The 21,628-nt window shown below is 38.3% G+C and overlaps 1 protein-coding gene across 6 annotated transcripts in view; it reads left to right on the top strand.

Moving 5' to 3' along the window:
- The window catches only part of RB1CC1 (RB1 inducible coiled-coil 1), a 91,376-nt gene that overhangs the window by 35,465 nt on the left and 34,283 nt on the right, over nt 1-21,628 (top strand). For all 6 annotated transcript variants that reach the window (XM_049633401.1, XM_049633399.1, XM_049633400.1 and 3 more), the window contains 8 exons: nt 4,694-4,864; nt 14,058-14,242; nt 14,411-14,597; nt 14,682-14,763; nt 15,031-15,092; nt 16,922-17,025; nt 17,471-17,597; nt 17,687-19,587. In XM_049633401.1, coding sequence (XP_049489358.1) covers nt 4,694-4,864; nt 14,058-14,242; nt 14,411-14,597; nt 14,682-14,763; nt 15,031-15,092; nt 16,922-17,025; nt 17,471-17,597; nt 17,687-19,587 — 2,819 coding nt within the window. The remainder of the gene's footprint in view (nt 1-4,693; nt 4,865-14,057; nt 14,243-14,410; nt 14,598-14,681; nt 14,764-15,030; nt 15,093-16,921; nt 17,026-17,470; nt 17,598-17,686; nt 19,588-21,628) is intronic.

The raw sequence follows: 21,628 nt of genomic DNA, 5'->3' as shown, positions 1-21,628 counted from the left end.
TCGGAAACAGGCTCCAGGCTCCGAGCCATCAGCCCAGAGCCTGACGCGGGGCTCGAACTCACGGACCGCGAGATCGTGACCTGGCTGAAGTCGGACGCTTAACCGACTGCGCCACCCAGGCGCCCCTAGCCTATCATATTTCTTAATTTAATAATGGATCAGATGTTCACATTTATAAATGCTATAGAACTTTCAAGGTTTTTTTGGAAAATATGAAAGATACAGTATTTGATTTTTATAATTAAACTTTTTTTAGGAGGGAGAATGATTTACATTCAGTGAAATATACAAATTCTTGAGTGGTTAGGCCACAGAGTAATACCACCCCAAAGAAGACACTGAACGTTTTCATCTCCCTGAAAACCTTGTGTATGTCTTTCCAATCACCATCCCCCCTTGAGGGAGGTCTTTCTGACTTCTTTTTTTTTTTTTTTTTTTTTAATTTTTTTTTTTTCAACGTTTTTTATTTATTTTTGGGACAGAGAGAGACAGAGCATGAACGGGGGAGGGGCAGAGAGAGAGGGAGACACAGAATCGGAAACAGGCTCCAGGCTCCGAGCCATCAGCCCAGAGCCTGACGCAGGGCTCGAACTCACGGACCGCGAGATCGTGACCTGGCTGAAGTCGGACGCTTAACCGACTGCGCCACCCAGGCGCCCCCTTTCTGACTTCTAAAAGAAACTTTAAATACTATATCTGCCTGAAATATTTTGAAATTCAAAATTTAGACATTGTGTTCTTGGTTGTATTTCATAATTATAATGAGCTTGTATTTTGGATTAAGTCCTCCCCCGAATATACTTACAAAGACTTTTCAGCATGGGGAATAAATATCTTTTAAAATGTGATCCATAAGCTGATGGAAAATCTTTGAAGTCAGAAAGGAAGTTGATGGGGCACGTGTTTCAGTAATACAGAAATAATGAAATAATGTTTTGAAGTCAGCTATTGTCTAAAGATAACGAGCACAGTAGTTAACCATGTTTAAAAGGGAGCTCAATTGGAAAAGAGATTTGATCTTTGAACACTGAGAAAGGCAGTGCCTTGTCTGGGTTGCCTGGAAAATAGCACATTTCCTTTCAAAATGGAAAACCTAAAAAAAAATAAATTCTAGGTTTCTTCTTAATTCTTTAACTGTCTACTTCCTTGATGACATCCTTTAAAGGAGGCATTTCTTTTTGGCCATTTATTATTTGTTAACAAAGAAAGCTTCAGTTAAGACATTTGCCAGGGCATGGGAATGTATAATATATGATGTAAAGATTACTGACTAAAAGGAGTGAAAACTAGGGTTCCTGTTTAAAATGTTGACATTTTAGTAGTCTGAAAATTCCAATCTATGATTGTGGAAAGGCAAGCACATGATTGTAATTAGGTGATTGAGATATCTATATATTCAAAAGGATTTGAAATTGGGTTTGTGTTTGCATGGTTAAATGAAGTCCAGCACAGCCATGTAAGTTTTACTCATGTTACAAAACAAGGGGAAATAAACAATGATCCTTTCCTGGCTTAATGAAAATTCACAAGAGTTTATAGCTACCGAAAACAGAAGTTAGCTAGAGTAATATCACTGGGGTGTCACGTTACTGACCTGAATTAATGTTTACTTTCATAGTACATACCAACAATATCTGAAGTCTTTGTGGTACTTAACATGGCCATTATATTGTAAAAACAGAATATAAATTTTTATCTGTTTATGGTTACTTGTTATGAAACGAGTTAACGTAGCTTAAAATACTGCCTGTAATACGGCACTCTTTTAGTTGAGCATGCCCATTAGATTTAAAAAAAATTCTTCAAAAGCAGTGAAAACCTATTTTGAAGAATTTGTTTATATATATCTGCCTGTATTTTACACAGTGTGGGATGGTGTATTGGGATATACTGCATAATAAATTGCACTTGCCATGTTGTTTTTTATAAGGTTAATATTTTTCGTGGTAGTTTTGTGTATTTATTCTTAATACTACTAGTGGGATTCTAAAGACACATTGAAGGGAGTGTAGGACTTCTCTCGCGTCACAGGGTGCCTTCCTTTGATCTCACATTTGTTACGTAGTTGCACAAAACAGCTAACCTGTTTGATTCTCTGATAGTAGTACTTTTTGCCAGTGAACTTTAAAATGTGCCAAGATTTGATGTTCCTCTTCTCAAAGCAAGTTCTGTTCGAAGCCTTCCTTTCTACATACCGATCCCAGTTTCAGCAGCATTTGTTAACATGTATTTCCAACTGGCAAAATCAAGTGTCTTCTTTCAGGAAACAAGTCAAGATGTAGGCGTTACGGAACTAGCCTAAGATTGGACATCAGAAGGGCTTAAATCCTGGCACTGCCTTTATGGATTGCCCCTGCCCATCTATATGGCATTGGAATCCTGTTTTATAATACTTGGGGGATTCTCACAACCTACCTTTTCCCCTCACGTACCAAGAAAAATTTCGAGTTGTTTCTGCGTTTTTGTGTACTCACATATTTTCTTAGGTCGTAGTGTGTTCATATTAGAACGAATCTTGTATATTCTAGTTCAGGTTATACCACAAAAGGCAAACGTTCATATATCTGATGATGAATAATTGGAAACATGCACATTGAGCTCATTTCTAAGCTGTTCAGAATAATACCAGTGTAATTTATTGACTTTTGGTTTAGTATTTCATTCATGATTCTTGTGATCTTACTGGAATATTGTTTATGCAATGGGCATGCATTTAGAGGTGGGATGGAAAGAATGGTGAGGATGAGAAAATTTTATTTTCTTCTCTTCTAAGACAACAATAATGTTAGTCTTTGTAGATGTCGGTGGAAGAGTCCAAGAGGGACAAATAGTGGAAGACTGTGTTCGGTTGCTGAAAATTCGCTAAATAATTATTAGTAGGATTCTGTGGTTTAAAATACTATTTTAAAAAATTGTTCCAGAGACTCTATTTGGAATTTTTATTTTTTATTACTTGTGGACAAATGGAATAAACCATTAAGTAGAGTAAGATTTTAGGAAGTCAAGTTACATAGCCTGTGCTCAAGTGATTCACAAAATGCTCCTCCATATTAATATTGTCAGTGTAGTTGCATCGTACTTTCAATGAATTAGGAAATACAGAACTATCAGAATTAGGAGCTCTGGTTTGGGGGTTGTTTTTTCTTCTTTAAATCATCTCTGTCTGAAGCCTTTGTGTAGTTGTAATTTTGTACAGGCGAAAAATTTGAATCTATTTTAATCCTTTCTTTAGCTTTTTATCGTCTTAATGATTTATAGCTAGTCTTTGGTTTGTACATTATCTTGGGTCAGAAACGAATACAGATTAGACTCAGTTACCATGAAATTAAGAAAAGTGAGGAAATGTTAATGTACGCACAAGTTTTCATTAATAGGCAGATGGCTGCCTGTATTTAAGTAGTGACTCTGTTAACTTTTTTGTAGTGTTACAAATGCAGCCTCTTATAAATTACACTGGATTATTGATAATAACAATAAAATAGCTGAGTTTTAACTGCTTTTGTATGTCCTGTCTGTACCAAACACTGTACGTTGGATAATTTATGGTCCCTTTGATTGTAGAGATTAGGGAAGGCATCATGAAGGAGGCAATATTTGACCAGGACAGAGATGGGCTTTTCAACAGCTAGGCAGGATAATCAGTATGAACAGAGATCAGAGCTAGAGAAACACAGGGCTTGTCTGGATGTAATGAGCAATTCAGTTTGAAAAGAGGATAGGCCTGAAGGATTTACTCATATCCGGCCAATCACCGAAGCCTTCATTGTGTGCTATGTTTTTTGGATGTCATCGTGGGCAGAGGGAAGCCATTTGGGTATTTCAACAGGAGACAACTATAATTAGAAATAGAAGATACTGTGGTTGATACTCACACGGAGATATTATTAGGAAGGTGTCAGAAACAGGCTGAAAATGTATGAGAACGATCAGGCATTACAAAAGGGTTGGGAGCTTCATAGAAATCATGCTTCATTCTGAAATCACACAAGACATAGTAAAAATGGGCTAAGTACTAAGTCCTGGATCATCTGTGTTTATGGAATGAGAAAACAGGAGCCAGAGAAGGGAACTGTGGAAGAACCAGTGAGGTGATGCCCGAAAGCTTCCGGAGTTCCGGAGACGACATGTGAAAACCACTGCCAGTGTATTCTTTCAAGGGAAGGGGAAGGGTGTAGAGAGAAATTTGTTAGGTTTCATGAATTCCAGAAAATTTGTGGAAGAGTAAGAAAGTTGGGTTGATCAAGCAGATTTCTTTAGGAGATAGAGGCTGAAAATAAAGATATCTGTAGGAGGGAATTAAGTTTGAAGATGTTGATACATTTTGAGGGAAATTGTGTTTTTAACTCTGCTTTATTTTATAAGACCATGAAAATAACATTTACGGTGTGACACTGAGGACTGATGAAATTGAGGCATCGATTGGAAGGTAGAATTCCAGGAATTCTGCCTTCCAATTCCAATTTCCAATATACTTCCTGGAATTCCTAATTATGTATTCCAGTATAATCAGTAATTTTTTATTAACATAATTCTCTTGCTCTCAGTTTTGTGAAAGTATAACTTAGATTCCCGTGCATTTACTTTTCTGTATTTTTCAATTTTTTTCTCCTCTGAAGCTGTGTATCAGAGTAGTGAGAAATGTATTTTAAAGTATTTGCTGGAAACTTCATTCATATCTTTTGTTGTTGTTCAGCTTGATCCAAGGATTATTCGACCATTTATAGCAGAATGCCGTCAAACTATTGCCAAACTTGATAATCAGAATATGAAAGCCATTAAAGGACTTGAAGACCGGCTCTATGCCCTGGACCAGATGATCGCTAGCTGCAGCCGACTGGTGAATGAACAGAAGGAACTCGCTCAGGTGCCCATTCCAAACTTCTCTCGGGAAAAGCTGTTTGTAGTTTCTCTACCAGTATTTTATGTGTGATATCAGTTTGCTGTGCACCATCATTTCACCTCATCCTTCACTGTTAAGGAAGATGGCGTGTTCTTAATGTTCAGGTTTGATAAAATAAAGCAAGCCGAGACCACTTCAGGTAGTAACTGAAAGATAAACCGTGAAAATGTTGTGTGCGGCTGGGGAAAAAACATATGTGGAAGGAGCATGATAAAACAGCCCTTGTACTAAACACTTGAGTACTTCCTGCTCCCCCCTCAAAAGACTACAAAAGAATAAATGAGATTTCTTTCCTTTTTCTTTTTTTAATGTTTGTTTATTTTTGAGAGAGAGCAAAAGACAGAGTGCGAGCAGGGGAGGGGCAGAGAGAGGGAGACACAGAATCCGAAGAAGGCTCCAGGCTCTGAGCTGTCAGCGCAGAGCCCTGTGTGGGGTTCGAACCCACCAGCCGTGAGATCACGACCTGAGTTGAAGTCGGACACTTAACTGACTGAGCCACCCAGACGCCCCAGAATAAATGAGATTTGTAAAGGTACAGGAGGAAAATATGAAATCTTTCAGGTTACGAATACTTAGGTTTTTAGGTCAAATTTAATGCAGTGTTCTAAGAATTCTGTTGTCAAGTTAGGTTAAAGTGATGGAAGTGAAAGAGTGGTTAGCCTAGACGTATCCTGCCACTCTAGTGACCCACCCTCGAAAGTACTCTGACAAAAGAGTTGACTTGTATAATCTTGATTCTAACACACACTTTTCTAGTTTAACTTTCCTCTGCCAGTATTTTCCCTCCAAATGTGTTCTTACATTAGAACGTACAAATCATTTTAAGTGGGTACTGATGTTTTGCTTCACCTGCATGGCATTATACGCAGTGTGTTGTAGGTAGATAAAACATGTATATCCTTGCTTTATTCTTTTTAAATAAAGTTTAAAATACTTAATTGCATTTTTATAGTTTCTTAATTGAATTCATCTGTAATTCACAGACTCTCCTTTTTTTGTTTGATCGTGTATCCAGCCACCGTGTGAACTGGATCCCTTTATGTTGTGCATTTACACTGACTTTGAATCCTAGTACGCTGCTGAGTAGAATGTGATAATGGTGTCCTTGTTTAATTTCTGATCTACAGGAAGGGTTATTTCACAATTATAATGTTTCTAGTAGTTTATTTTTTCTCCTTGTCCTAATAGAAACCTTTTATCAAATTAAGAAAGTTAATAGCTTCTAATCTTGAACCATCCTTGGATTCTTGGAATAAACTCAACATGGTCATAATATGTTGTCTTTTTTAACATTTTGGTAAACTGAATTATATTCGTGTGTGTGTGTGTGTATTTATTTATTTATAGACAGAGCGAGAATGTGCACAAAGGAGGGGCAGAGAGAGGAGTGGGGAGAGAATCCCAAGCAGGCTCCGTGCTATCTTTGCTGACTTGGGGCACGATCTCAGGAACCTTGAGATCATGACCTGAGCCAAAATCAAGTCAGACACTTAACTGATTGAGTCACCCAGGCTCCCCTGTATGTATTTTTCATTTGGTACGTATTTGTCAAGTTTGGGCATCAGGGTTTTGATGGCCTGCAAATAAGTTGAGAAATTTCTTAAATGGAACATTTAGTCCATTTATTTATTTATTTATTTATTTTTAATTTTTTTTTTTTAACAGTTTTTAAATTTTTTTTCATGTTTATTTTGAGAAAGAGAGCACAGTCAGGGGAAGGGCAGACATGGAGGGAGAGAGAAAACCCCAAGGAGGCTCCACACTGTCAGCGCAGAGCCCGAGGCAGGGCTTGAACCCGTGAACTGTGAGATCGTGACCTGCGCCAAAATCAAGAGTTGGGCACTTAACTGAGCTACCCAGGCGCTCCTACTTCATTTATTTAATGAAATTACTGAATATTTGTTTTTAAATGTACCATTTCCAATTTTTCTTCTTTTTTTTCCTTCAATTATGTCTTTGTGCTTTTGCCCTTTGGATTATTTTTATCATTTAAAAGTTTTTGTTTTTAAATATTTAGTATTCTGTCTTCCAGATTAGCTTTTTTCCTTTTAAGTAACACATGCATCCTTGTAAGTTTCATATGCATTAGAATATCCTGTAGTATCCTTTAGTAGCATATTTAGTTTTTGTCATTTGAAAATCTCGTTAAATCACCTTTATTTCTGAAAGGTGTTTTCTCCTGATACGGAGTCTAGGCTGTCGACAGTTTGTTTTTCGCACATTGCCTTTGGTTTGGTTGTTAACAGTTTTACAATAATATGACAGGATGTGGTTTTCTTTGTATTTCTCCTGCTTTGGGTTGGGCACATAGTACTACAGGAAGCTGTGGCTTACTGACATGTCTTTTGGTAAAATTCCCAATCAGTTTCTCTTCAAATTTTGCCTTTGCCTCACCCTTTCCCTTTTCCTTCATTGGTTCCAGTTACACACGAATTAGACCTTTCATCTCATTCTTTGCATTTATTCTTATTTCCTGTATTTCCCATTTGTTATATCTATCTGTGCTTTATTCCGGATGTTTCCTTTTGACCTAACAATTGGGATTAATTTTTTTTCCCACTGAATAGCTGTTACTACGTCCATTTATTGATTTTTAGTTTTTGTTTGTTTTTTAGCTCTACAATTTCAGTTTGGTTCTTTTGTTTATATAGTTTCAAATTATCTACCAAGATATTCTGTCTCATCCATCATCTCTTTGATGAAATTAACCATATAGTAATTTAAAAGTCTGTATCTGAGCTCCATGCTTGTGCCTGTGTTTCTGTGGATGTTTTTGTTGTTTCTTACAATTAATGTGGTCTTGCCTTTTCATGTGCCATTAGGCATTATTTTTGATAAGAAAAGCCAAGGAAGCATGAAGCTTCTTCTAGAGAGAATTTGTGTGCGTGTTGAAAGGGCAGTTACAATCTTAGATCATCTTAATCCAGTTTCAGGGATTTAGGTGATAGAAGTTGGTCTTCCAGTCCTTGTGTTAGCCAGTCTGCTTTTGTAGACTCGCGTTCCATAGGATATAGCTTTGGGGGTACTAGGACAAAGTGTGTTCCATCATCCTTTTTTTTAGCTGGCACCGATCTCCAGTTTTTTATTTCATAGCTCCGTGAGAATGTCAGAAGGATTGCTTGTCTTTAAAAAAAATTTTTTTTAACGTTTATTCATTTTTGAGACACAGAGACAGAGCACGAGCAGGGAAGGGGCAGAGAGAGGGAGACACAGAATCTGAAGCAGGCTCCAGGCCTTGAGCTGTCAGCATAGAGCCCGACGTGGGGCTCGAATTCATGACCTGAGCCGAAGTTGGAAGCTCAACCGACTGAGCCACCCAGGCGCCCCAGGATTGCTTGTCTTTTTATTCTTAGTTTTGGACTCTCTTCAGGAATCAACACTTGTCTCTAGGCAAAGCATTCCTTAGTTGCCTAACTGGCCTCTCTCGGTTTCCTCCTCCTCCTTAGATACTGGCCCTTCTCCTTCACTGCTTTCTTAGGTCTCTAGTAACTAATGCCACAGGAAGCTTGGTCTGCATTACCATTAAATTACAATTTATCATTACTTGAGACAGCTCTGAATTCCTGAAATGTTGCTGTTTCTCCGATGTCATTCTTTTTCACTTTAACCCTTGATAGAATGAATCAAATTTAGTTAACCAACCAGACTTCTCTTGATGATTCTTCAGGTTCTTTCCAGTTTTTCAGGTTACAAACACTGTTTTAATATCCTAGCACTTCTCTGTCTTAACATGCATGTTCTAGTATTTCTTTAGAGACAGCCTCCAGTAATGGAATTGTTGGACTAGGGTGTTTGTGCATTTTAAATATTAATTAGTAATGTTATACCCTCCATAAAGGAAAAATCAATCAACACTCCCAGTAATTAATGAGAAGAGCTGTTTCCCTTATATCAGTGTTTCCCATCTATTTCCTCCAGTTTTTTATCCTAATGTTTTTCTGTAAGAATTTATTATATATGTAGTCTGGGTAATTCTTTGTCTATTGTAAATAATACAGATAACTGTTTTTCTCTTTGTTGATAGTGTTATAAAAATTGTTACACAGAAATTTTGAATTCTGTAGTCAGATGTATTAGTCATTTTTCGTATTTAATTTTATGAACTCCTCATTCCTTTAATGAGCCACCTTTGGGGGTGCCTGGGTGGCCCAGTTGCTTAAGTATCTGACTTTGGCTCAGGTCATGGTCTCACAGTTCATGAGTTCTGTCAGCACAGTGCCCACTTTGCATCCTTTGTCCTTCTCCCTGTCTCCGTCTCAAAAATAAATAAACATTTTTTAAAAAGTTTGAATCTCCATATTTCTTTATAGCTATTTCCCTAATTGAATAAACCAGGGCTTCCAGTTTTCTTAGATTATCTATTTCGTCTCTTTGGTTCCTTCAAATCTCTTGGTGTGTGTAGGGGTGTGTGTGTGTGTGTGTGTGTGTGTGTGTGTGTGTGTGTGTAATACTTTTTCTACAATCAGGCAGCTACAAGGAATGGTTTTACATATGGTTGTATTTTTTTTTTTAAATCTGTTGCTGATGTTATTCTCAGATCTGCATTGGATTCAGCAAATGGACTTGTGTCATACAAGGATATGTCATTTTTCTGGAAGTGTAGTTGCCGTGATGAAAGGCTAATGGTACTTTTTTATTGTCTTTAAAAAATGGAAGAAGGAGGGGAGCCTAGGTGGCTCAGTTGGTTGGGCGTTGTTGGACTTCTGTGCAGGTCATGATCTCGCAGCTCATGAGTTCGAGCCAGTTCAGAGCCTGGAGCCTGCTTCAGATTCTGTGTCTCCCTTTCTCTCTGTCCCTCCCCCACTCACACTCTGTCTCCCTCTGTCTCTCAAAAATAAACATTAAAAAAATTTTTTTTTTAATGGAAGAAGGATTTCCTTTAGATTTGATCCTTTTTTGTTTGCTTTCCAGACCTGACCCTTAAACTTTCTTGAACCCAGACTGAAATAAAATTTAGTAGACATGTCCTATACTGTTCCTGTGAAAATTTGAAAATTAATTTTTGATGTCCTGTGGTGATAGAAGTACCCTGTCCAACCATCTTCTTTCCCCCTAATGTATCTGCAGCTTTTGCTAATATTTTAAGCTGTAGTAACTTATAGAATTGAGCTTTTAGAACATTTTATCCTAACTAGCGATAACACTCCTACTTTAAAAAAATACGTTTTTCTTTGATTTTGATACCTGAAACATTACAGTCCTTTTTTGACGTTGAGGGGCAATTAAATTCTCATTTAATTATTCCTCAGTGAAATTTTTTGATGTTCCTGCATACTTTTTAACATTAAGTGTGTTACATATTCAGAACAAAACTGTAAAATAGATGCAAATCAAGTCCCTAAGATTGATGGATGTCAGCTGGGCTTGCCTGAGTGAGGCCCTGAGAGAAATTGACTTTAATAAGATAATTCTCAGTGCACTCATGAGAGACGGGAGATAACCTGTTGAGGTTAGGTGATATGTGCACATTGGAGCAACTTTTCACTCCCCTATTTTTATGTATTTGACTGTCACGGGATTCAGAGTCAAGGGTTTTAACTGAGATATCACTTCCACAGACAAGCTTTCTCTGATTTTGCAGTCTTGATCCGATTTATTTTCTCTTCGCATGTTTTTCTTAGCCTATGTCATAATCATATTTAAGTGATGGTGTGTGTTTTTTAAAAAGCACTTTCTTCTTGAAGAATATAAGCTCCACGCCAGCAGGACTGTAGTCTGTCTTTCTCATTGCCCTGTTCACAGTGCCTTGTCACTGTTCCTGACCCATAGTAGGTAGGCGATCAATACTTCTAGAATCAGAATTTGGGTTAGCATAGTCTTAAGTTTGTGAAATGTTAGAATTCTCTTTAATCTGGTCTGGAATCTTTCACATTTTATTTATAGATGTCTCATCTCTCAGTTTTGTTACAGCTAATATTTTTTTTTCCCATTGCACATATTTTCTTTGCTTATCAGTATTTTGTTGAGAATGTGGTTGGTGAAAGTAGATAAATTCAGATTAATTGATTTGAGGAATTGATTTTAAATCTTGTGGAAACACAATTTTGTGTAGTTCATTTTATCTACATAGCAGTTCAATCTTCTAAGCATTCTTGAAGAGAAAGGAAAAGAAATGATAGAAGGAGATTTATTGTCTACATATCTTATATGATAAAGATCAGTTCAGGAAGCTTTAAGTGAGTAATTTTTTTAAAACCACAACACTTCTGGTGATGTTTATGGACCCTTCTATCTGGTCTGACAGAGAAACTTCACCAGGTCTGTGAACACTGGAGCCTTGAAAATTTATTCAGTATGTATTATTTCTTTAGCCATCTTCTTATCCTTAAGGATTATCAGCAAACTAAGAAAATAACAGGGGCGGCACCCAGGCAGCTTGGTGGGTTAAGCACCTGACTCTTGATTTCGGTCAGGTCATGATCTCATTATTTTGTGAGTTCAAGCCCTGCGTCAGGCTCTACACGCTGACAGCAGGGAGCCTGCTTGGGACTCTCTGTCTCCCTGTCTCTCTGCCCCTTCCCTGCTCACACTCTGTCTCTCTCTCTCTCTCTCTCTCTCTTTTCTCTCAAAAATAAATAACAAGGAATCTTCTTCCTAAACGAAAAGTTCACAGAATACATCTTGAGGGCAGTCGTAAATACTGTAGTAAACTAGCAAGTAGTTATATTTCTTTAGAACGTTGTCATGATTATTTAATTCTTATTAGGTAATCTAGTGAAATTCAGAATTATGATATAGTTTAAGTTCTGCTTTCTATCTTCGCTCAGTCACCTATGTAATTTTCTTTTAAACATATATGCGTCATGTAGCTATCAGTCCTTATTTACACAAAAAATTAATACTACATGACATCAGAGATTATTCTGGTTTTTTTATTTACTTTTTTTTAATTTAAGCATAGTTGACATACAATACTCTATTAGTTTTAGGTCTACAATGTAGTGACTGAACACTTCTGTACATTACTTAGTGCTTACCGTAATTAAGTGTAATCACCATCTGTTACCGTATGACTTTACGACAGTATTGTTGACTCTGTTCCCTATGCTGTACTTTTCGTTCCTGTGACTTATTTTAAGAAGCTTGTACCTTGTAAGGATTTTTCTACTTAGTCTATTATACTAAGGATGGTGTAACAAATTTATTTTATTGAAAATGGATTTACATTTTTTCTTGCAACACTTGCATATATGTGCTCCCGCTGTCAGGAAGTTCTTTATTGATAGTCTAGAATTTAGTTTGGGGGATGGATGATGTCATTTACTTGGGTTCAGTAAAGAGTAGTTGAAAACTTACTAAGATTTTAACACAGTTGATGAAAGCACAGTAAGTTATTTTTAAATTCGGAAAAATATAGTCACAGTTGAGCATATAGCATATTGCAACGGAAGTAAGATACACAATTACTGTTGAAATTGTCTTATTTTCAGATATTAAACCATTTTGACTTTATTTTAATGCACATCATTTAAATTCAAATGTGTTCTTGAAATTTAGAAAGACATGAAAACAGAGAGTGAGAACTACCAAAAGTTGGAAGACATACTGTCGCCAGCCATATTGTTCCTAGAAGGATAATTATTTACAGCAGCAAGTATGGGAGTAGGATGGATGTGCAAATCCTGAAACTTGTATAGCACCTTAATTATTTAGAGAAGGAAAAAGAACCTACAAATACAATAAAAATACTTAGTAACAACATCATCAAGATGTCTTTGGACCTTTTTTAAGTGTTTGCTGTTAGGTTTTGGTTAAAGTTTTGTACACACAACTACCTTTTTTTTTTTTTTAACATTTATTTTTTTGTTGTTTTTTGAGAGAGAGAGTGAGAGGGATAGAGAGAGGGAGACAGAGGATCCAAAGAAGGTTCGGCACTCGAGCCCACGAACCATGAGATATGACCTGACCTGAGCTGAAATCAAGAGTCAGACTCTTAACCTACTGAGCTACCCAGGCACCCCACAACTGCCTTGTTTTAAATATGGCATATCTGTCTGAATTAATTTGTAGCCTAAACACAACCCCTACTTAACAAAATGATGCATATACCTATGAAAACAACTGAGTAAGGATAGCCAAGAAAAAGTACGAGAGTTATTTTTCTTACCAAATAATAAATCGCATTGTAAAATTACACACTTAAGGGGCTCCTGGGTGGCTCAGTTGGTTAAGCGTCCAACTTCAGCTCGGGTCACGATGTCGTGGTTTGTGAGTTCGAGCTCCGTGTTGGGCTCTGTGCTGACAGCTTGGAGCCTGGAGCCTGCTCTGGATTCTGTCTCTCCCTCTCTCTCTGCCCCTCCCCTGCTCGGGCTCTGTCTCTCTGTCTATCAATAATAAATAAACATTAAAAAATTTTGTTTAATTACACATTTAAGTTATTGTTCTAACAATATTTGCACTCATCTATCTACCTACCTACCTATCTGTCTATGTATCTATATATCTATCTGTATAGTAGAACAAAATGTAGTCCAGAAATACTGGAGAGAGGAATGACTTTTCAATAAAAAGTGCAGTCAATTGATTGTTACTCTTTTGGGGAAATGTACAAAATACTATTGAGTATCATAGAGGTTAGATTAAGTCAGTTATTTCATGGCTTAAAATCAGTGCCCATGTTTTATGTAATGTCATGCTCTGACTGACCCATGATGTAGGAGTCTAGACACATAAGTTCCAGTTGTAATTTGACTAAGTGTGTCCTTGGACAAATCACTCTTCCCAGTGGGTTTTTGTTGTTTTTTTTTTAATCCCCTAGCGTGAAAATGGAGTAGAATTAGATGAGCAGAGAGTTCTTAAAAACAATCTCTTTTTATGAACACACCTACGTTCAGTAAAGTAGATTTTTAAAATCTTGTTTAAGGGTTGGCTGAGCTCCAACTCTTGATTTCGGGTCAGGTCATGATCTCATGTTTGTAAGTCCGTGCTGTCAGCACAGAGCCTGCTTGGGATTTCCTCGCTCGCTCTCTGCCCCTCCCATGTGGGTGCGTGCTCGCTCTCGCCGTCTCTCTCCCTCCCTCAGAATAAATGAACTTTAAAAAAAAATCATGTTTGAAAGTAGAACAGTTCGTGTTTAACAAAGATTTTTCGTCTTAAATGAATGTTGATGTCTTTCATGAAAGAAAGTTAATATCCTTTTCAATATTTTCTCTCAAAGGGATTTTTAGCTAATCAGATGAGAGCTGAAAACTTGAAGGATGCATCTGTATTACCTGATTTGTGCCTGAGTCACGCAAATCAGTTGATGATTATGTTGCAAAATCACAGAAAACTGTTGGATATTAAACAGAAGTGTACCACTGCCAAACAGGAGCTAGCAAATAACCTACATGTCAGACTGAAGTAAGTGACTGTTCCATCGAATCTAGGGTGGCTAGCATTGATTTTTAAAATTTCTACCACGTAATGGAGTCATTGTCTCTTACCATTACATTGAAATATTTGATTGGTTGATAAACTTGGGATTAGATCATTTTTATAGAGTTTGTGTGTCTCAATTTCATTCTGTAGGTGGTGTTGCTTTGTGATGCTTCATGCTGATCAAGACGGAGAGAAATTGCAAGCTTTGCTCCGCCTCGTAATAGAACTGTTAGAAAGAGTCAAAATTGTTGAAGCTCTTAGTACAGTTCCTCAGATGTACTGCTTAGCTGTTGTTGAGGTTGTAAGGAGAAAAATGTTCATTAAACACTACAGGGAGGTACGCAAGTTGAATTCTGTTCTCGTTGTGTATGAGCCTTAATGAATTGGTGCGTGACACTAACATCAGCTTTCCTCCTCTTAGTGGGCTGGTGCTTTGGTCAAAGATGGAAAGCGATTATACGAAGCTGAAAAGTCAAAAAGGGAATCCTTTGGGAAATTGTTTAGTAAGTGCTCTTCACTAATAAATTTATATGTGATGAAAAATGCTGTTTCTGTTTTGTAGATATGAATGTATTATTATGTAGCATGTATGTGATATTAGTTACAGTCAGATCTGGAGGAACATTGCTTTTAAGGTCTGTAGAGTTGAATCCATTGTTAAAATTCAAATATGAAGAATTGTCCATTTGTTTTTTTAAAAACCAGAGGGTTTTTTTTCCCCCCGAAATAGAAAGTTATAAAATAACCATGTTGTTCATTTCTTTACACAGGGAAGTCCTTTTTAAGAAATCGTCTGTTTAAGGGATTGGACTCCTGGCCCCCGTCCTTTTGTGTATGTATTTTCTTTTTTCTTTTTCTTTTTAATTTATTTTTTAATGTTTGTTTATTTTTGAGAGAGAGGGTGAGCTCGAGTGTGAGCGGGGATGAGGCAGAGAGAGAGGGAGACACAGAATCCCAAGCAGGCTCCAGGCTCTGAGCTGTCAGCGCAGAGCCCGACGCGGGGCTCGAACTCACGAACCATGAGGTCATGACCTGAGCTGAAGTCGGACGCTTAACTGACAGAGCCACGCAGGCACCCCTTGTGTGTATATTTTCTAACCGTGACTATATTTTGTATGTGTTCAAACCTTTATTTCAGAAGGAGGGAGATTTTCAGAAACATGTAGGATTTTTTTTTTTATCAACGTAAAAACAGTTTTGGTTTTAAAAGCCAGTTGTCATTTAACTAACTCTAAGATACATTCATAGTTTTCAGTCAAGGGTTTTCATAACACAGGAGGATAAGCCATACTATACTGTTAAGCTGTTGATTGGTAGGAACAGATTTGCTTATTATTTTGCCCGTGTCCTTCCCCCTCCTCTTTCTCTCTCCCCTCCTTTTTCTCCCCTTCCCGGCCCCTTCTCGTCCTTCTGTCCTCTCCCCTTTTCATTCTCTTCACCACCACTGCTACCACCACCACCTCCATCCTGTTTTATTCATTTGTTTACAGATCAGAAGAGGGTAGCTAGCTCTTGAGGTGGTCTTCATTGAACCCATGAGAAATACATTTGTGTTGTGAAACCAGGATTACCGGGGATCGATCATTTTATTTCATGAAAAAAATGATTCCACAGGGCAAAGAAGTTCGGGAAATGCTGTAGGTTTTTTTGTTGGTCTTCAGATACACTGCTTAGCTGTTAACCATGTTTGTATACTGCAGGATTTCTTAGGGCTTTAACTATGCAATTTTGAATATCTAAGAATAAGCGATGTAATGGGGTTCCCCACACTCTTTAATGAAGAACATCTTGACATTTCTAAATCTGGTTAGGTAATGAATCCAACAATTGGAGTTACTTTAACAGTTGTATTTCTCGGGGGGACCTGGGGGGCCCGGTCGGCTAAGCGTCGGACTCTCGGTTCCGTTCAGGTTGTGATCTCACCGTTCCGTGAGTTCCAGCCCCACACCTGGCTCCACCCTGACAGTATGGAGCTTCTTGGGATTCTCTGTCTCCTTCTCTCTTTCTGCCCCTCCCCCACACACGCTGCCTGCCTCTCTCTCTCTCTCTCTCTCTCTCTCTCAAAGTATTTCTTGCCAATATCATAAAGAAATGATGTTATAAATCTAATTTGTTTTTAAAGAAGCTGAAATCGGCTAAGAGTTTATATTTGAAAATGTAATGGAAAAAAGATCAGTGAAAGGCAAGCAAGGCAGTGTTACGTAGGAGAAAACTTTTCACAGTACAGCAACAAGGCGTGCTAGTAAGTGATAGGCATAGAGATGGGGCCAGGGCTAGAGAGATCTTCATGGTGAGGCTGTAAGTCAAAGAAAACTTCGGGAACAGCCTATGTGCTAGTGACGCAGATGTGTTCCTTTAATGTTGACAGGCTGCTACCCCATTTTTAAAAAGCTGACGAGAGAAAGGAACTGTGCCGACAGTTAATCACCAACAGCTTATGGTTCCCAGTTACTTGAGACTCAGAAAATAGTATACCATGTTGTCATTGAACAGTCCCTTGTTTTTATTTTGTTTTATTCTATTCCTTAAATGTTAGTAGGGGCTTTGTAGCATGTTTGCTTCTTTGTTATATTGGAATTAATGACAGTAGAGAAGCATTCGTGAATTTGTCCTCTTATGTCTTTTGGTCACTTTTGAGTTGATTTGTTTTGTTTTGTGTAGACACAGAAGCCTCGAAAGTTTGACTGTGAACTTCCAGATATTTCATTAAAAGATCTACAGTTTCTGCAATCATTTTGTCCTTCAGAAGTTCAGCCATTCCTCAGGTAAATGTCATTAGTGTTTTTGACTTGGGTTATCCCCTTACAATGTTTTCCTTATTTTGGAGCTGTGGAAAGTAGCACCAGTAGTCTTAGGAGATGCCCGAATATAGAAATGCGTTATGATAGACTGGCTTTCCTGTGCTGCTTTAGGAGATTTCTAGGGAATATGCAAATGATCAGAAAACGAAGATAAAACAGAAGGAAATTAATGCCTTACATGCAATTAATTTCTTTTCTAGTAATTACTCGGACTTTTTGTATACTGTGGGGGATTTCTAATTCATCACTGTAATGATTATGCCTCAGGCCCCTGAAGCTGTTGCTGCGGTTGATTTGAAGAGGATGTTAATACTGTAGTTATTTTGGACATAGTTTGACATATTTGCGTGTAGGTATCCATCTTGTCATTGCAGAATCAGAACTCTAATTTAATTGCATTCTGTTTCAGGGTTCCCTTACTTTGTGATTTTGAACCTCTACACCAGCATGTACTCGCTCTACACAATTTGGTAAAAGCAGCACAAAGTTTGGATGAAATGTCACAGACCATTACAGATCTACTGAGTGAACAAAAGGCAAATTAAGTTCTTACAAGTGGTTGCTTCACTGGTATTACGTGTTTTTGTTGCTGTAGCTCTGTAAAGCCTGTCCCTCTCTCTTCCAGGCATCCATGGGTCAGGTATCCCCGCAGTCGGCTTCCTCACCAAGGATAGAAAGTACAGCAGGAATTGCAACTACTACCTCACCGAGAACTCCTCCTCCGCTCGCCGTTCAGGATCCCTTGTGTCCTGCGGTGTGTCCCTTAGAAGAATTATCTCCAGATAGCATCGATGCACATACCTTTGATTTTGAAACTATCCCTCATCCAAACATAGAACAGACTATTCATCAAGTTTCATTGGACTTAGATTCATTAGCAGAAAGTCCTGAATCGGATTTTATGTCTGCTGTGAATGAGTTTGTAATAGAAGAAAATTTGTCATCTCCTAATCCTATAAGTGATCCACAGAGTCCAGAAATGATGGTGGAATCGCTTTATTCATCAGTCATCAATGCAATAGACAGTAGACGGATGCAGGATACAACTGTATGTGGGAAAGAGGATTTAGGAGATCATGCTTCTCTAAATGTCCAATTGGAAAAGTGCCGACTTGTTGCCCAAGACTCGCATTTCAGTATACAAACCATCAAGAAAGACCTTTGCCACTTCAGAACATTTGTCCAGAAAGGACAGTGTGACTTCTCAAATTCTTTAAAATGTACAGCATTAGAAATAAGAAACGTTATTGAAAAGGTAAGATATTCTCTGGAAATGACACTAAACGAAAAACATCAAAAAGAACTGCAGTCTTTAAAAAGTGAGTACGAAGACAGACTTGCTGCACTCAGAAAGGAGAGCGAGGAAAACGAAAACAAAATTAAAAAGCTGAAAGGAGACTTGGCGTGCCTCGAGGAGGTTTTACAAAACAAAGATAACGAATTTGCTTTGGTTAAACACGAAAAAGAAGCCGTCATCTGCCTGCAAAATGAGAAGGATCAGAAGTTGCTGGAGATGGAAAGTCTCATGCGCACTCAGAGCTGCGAAATCGACGAGCTGAAACACTCGCGGGAGACCGTTCTGGAAGACCTGCAGAAGCTGCACGTGGAAAATGATGAGAAGATTCAGTTGTTGCGGACGGAGCTCCAGGGCTTAGAGCAGCGTCACCTCAAGGAGCTCGAGGACGCTCTGCACGCCAGGCACATGCAGGAGGTCGAGAAGGCCAAGACCGACCACGGGGCATCTTTGGAGAAATTGAAGAAGGAGAATCAGCACAGAATCGACCAGATCCAGGAGTCTCATGCCGCCGCTATCCAGGAGAAAGAACAACAGCTCCAGGAACTAAAACTCAAAGTTTCCGATCTGTCGGACGTGAGATGTAAATTAGAGGTTGAACTTGCGTTGAAGGAAGCAGAAACCGATGAAATAAAAATTTTGCTGGAAGAAAGCAGAGCCCAGCAGAAGGAGACCTTAAAATCTCTCCTTGAACAAGAGACGGAAAATTTGAGAACAGAGATAAGTAAACTCAACCAAAAGATTCAGGATAATAACGAAAGCTACCAGGTGGGCTTGGCAGAACTAAGAACTTTAATGACCATTGAAAAAGATCAGTGCATTTCAGAGTTAATTAGTAGACACGAAGAAGAATCTGACCTGCTGAAAGCTGAATTAAACCAAGTAACATCCTTGCACCACCAAGCATTTGAAGTGGAAAAAAGCCTGAAAGAAGAAATAGCTGAACTGCAGGGTAAACTGGATGCGGAATTGAGTGCTCTTGAAAAGCAAAAAGAGGAAAAACTCACCCAGCAGGAGGAGAAGTATGAAGCTATTATCCAGAAACTTGAGAAGGACAAAGAGAAATTTGTCATGAGCCAGGAACAAGACCGAGAACGGTTAATTCAGAAGCTTAATTGTGAAAAAGAAGAAGCTATTCAGACTGCCCTAAAGGAGTTTAAATTGGAGAGAGAAGCTGTTGAGAAAGAGTTATTAGAAAAAGTTAAACATCTTGAGAATCAAATAGCAAAAAGGTAAGAATTACTTTAGGCTGTAATTATAGAATGAAAATATTGGCGAGTCAAATTTTAATTGTGTGTGTAATCACAGTACCTTGATTTACTTACGTATCTTAGGTAAACATAGTAACAGGTATTTTTATAAAATAAAAACTTTTATAGTCAGTGTTTCTTAGAAACATTTAAAAAATAACACTACCTAAGTCCATTAGTGGCTTTGTAAAATGGATTAGTATCTTGATGAGGCCCCTGGATGGATCAGTCAGTTAAGCATCCGACTCTTGATTTCGGCTCAAGTCCTGATCTTAGGATTTGTAGGGCTCCTTGCTCACAGTGTGGAGCCTGCTTGGGATTCTCGCTCGCTCACGCGCTCACTTCACTCTCTGTGCCCCTCCCCCGTGAGCACATGTGTGCGTGTGCACTCTCTCAAATTAAATAAACTTAAAAAAAAATAGAAAAAATAATACAAATAAAATGGATTAGCACTTGGACTTCCAGAGGATGATTTTTTTTTTTTTTTTCAAATTTCAAGTGTTTTCAAGGACGACTTCCTTTTTAATTCATTAAATTCCCTTTGGTTTATGTGAAGTTTTTTTTTTCTAATTTCTTCCAGTTGAAAATTACTGTTTTCCCTTCTTTTTAAATTGTGGATGTGTGGGGCACCTGGGTGGCTCAGTCGGTTAAGCATCCCAACTCTTGATTTCGGCTCAGGTTGTGATCTCACGGTTTGTGGGATCGAGCCCTGCATCAGGCTCTGCACTGGCAGTGCGGAACCTGCCTGGGATTCTCTCACCTCTCTCTTTGCCCCTTCCCCTGCTCGCTTGTGCTCTCTCGCTCTCTCTCAAAGTAAATAAATAAAGTAAATAAACCATTTTAACAAGTTGCGTATGTATGAAAGATAACACCTTCCTCTGAGCAGCGCTTAGTAAAGGCTAAATTCTAAATTGGGGCTAGTTTCATTGTTATTTTCTTGATATTAAAGTTCATACTAAAGTTCAGTTATTCCCTCTGCGGTTCAAAAGATAATGTTTTTAAATTCCAGGTTTTATACAGTGGGGGTTGTTTTTTGGGGGCTTTGGGTTTTTTGCATTTTTAATATTGTTCCTGTCTGATGTTACTGCCTTTTGACCAGAGAAGTAGTCTTCAGTTATTTCTGCTCTTTAAATTCCACTGAGGGGTTTTATGGCCTAATAAAGAATTTCTGGAGCATTATCCACGAGCTCTATCACTAATTCTTCCAAGTGAATATATTTATAGGTTTGTATGCCTGATATGTTTTAACCTGTTTCTTGCCTGATCACTTTTACAGTCTCTTGTGATTGACTTTCTGCTGTGTAATATGCATATATTGACTTACAGTTCAACTTCCCCTTCTGTTTTGAAAACAGAAACTCTTTACGTATTCTGGGGGGATTGGAGGGTTTAATCCAGGAATCAGGGCCTGCACGAACATTTACGGGGCTAGAGGAGCTAAGGTCAAGGGAATGGCTTCTAAAAACAAGGAAAGCTCTGGTGAAAGAAAACAGATGCTGAAATGCCCACCAAAGCCGATAGCTCTTCACGGCTCACTGGAAAGCTGCCGTGGCGACCCAGAATCTCTTCCAAGCCCCAGTGATGCAGCTCAGTCTGTAGCACAAAATGGGCCGCTCTCACTCACTTGACAGGAAGCTCCTGTGGAAATTATCTTGGGTACACCCACCTCTGGAGAGTAAGCCTGGACTGCCTTTCTCCTTTCCAGGTCTTGTGCGTGTGCACTCTCTCTCAAAATAAATAAACTTCTTTAAAAAATAGGAAAAAGTAATAATAAAATGGATTAGCATCTGGGATTTCCAGAGAAGGATTGTTTTGCAAATTTCAAGTGTTTTCAAGGACTTCTTCCTTTTTTAATTCATTGATTTCCTTCTTTTGGTTTATTTGAAGTTTTTTTCCTAACTTCTTTTCATTGGCAAACTTGCAGTTAGAAGGGGATTCTCGGAAATATAGCCTCTCTGCAGTACAGTGCAGATGAGATTCTAGAAGAGGAGGGAGAGCAGTGGCAGAATGATGACAGTCCAGC

This window comes from Panthera uncia, chromosome F2, assembly GCF_023721935.1.
Source record: "Panthera uncia isolate 11264 chromosome F2, Puncia_PCG_1.0, whole genome shotgun sequence".
Classification (NCBI taxonomy): domain Eukaryota; kingdom Metazoa; phylum Chordata; class Mammalia; order Carnivora; family Felidae; genus Panthera; species Panthera uncia.
Note: the sequence above shows the minus strand (reverse complement) of the source record. Positions and strands in the feature narration are given on the sequence as shown.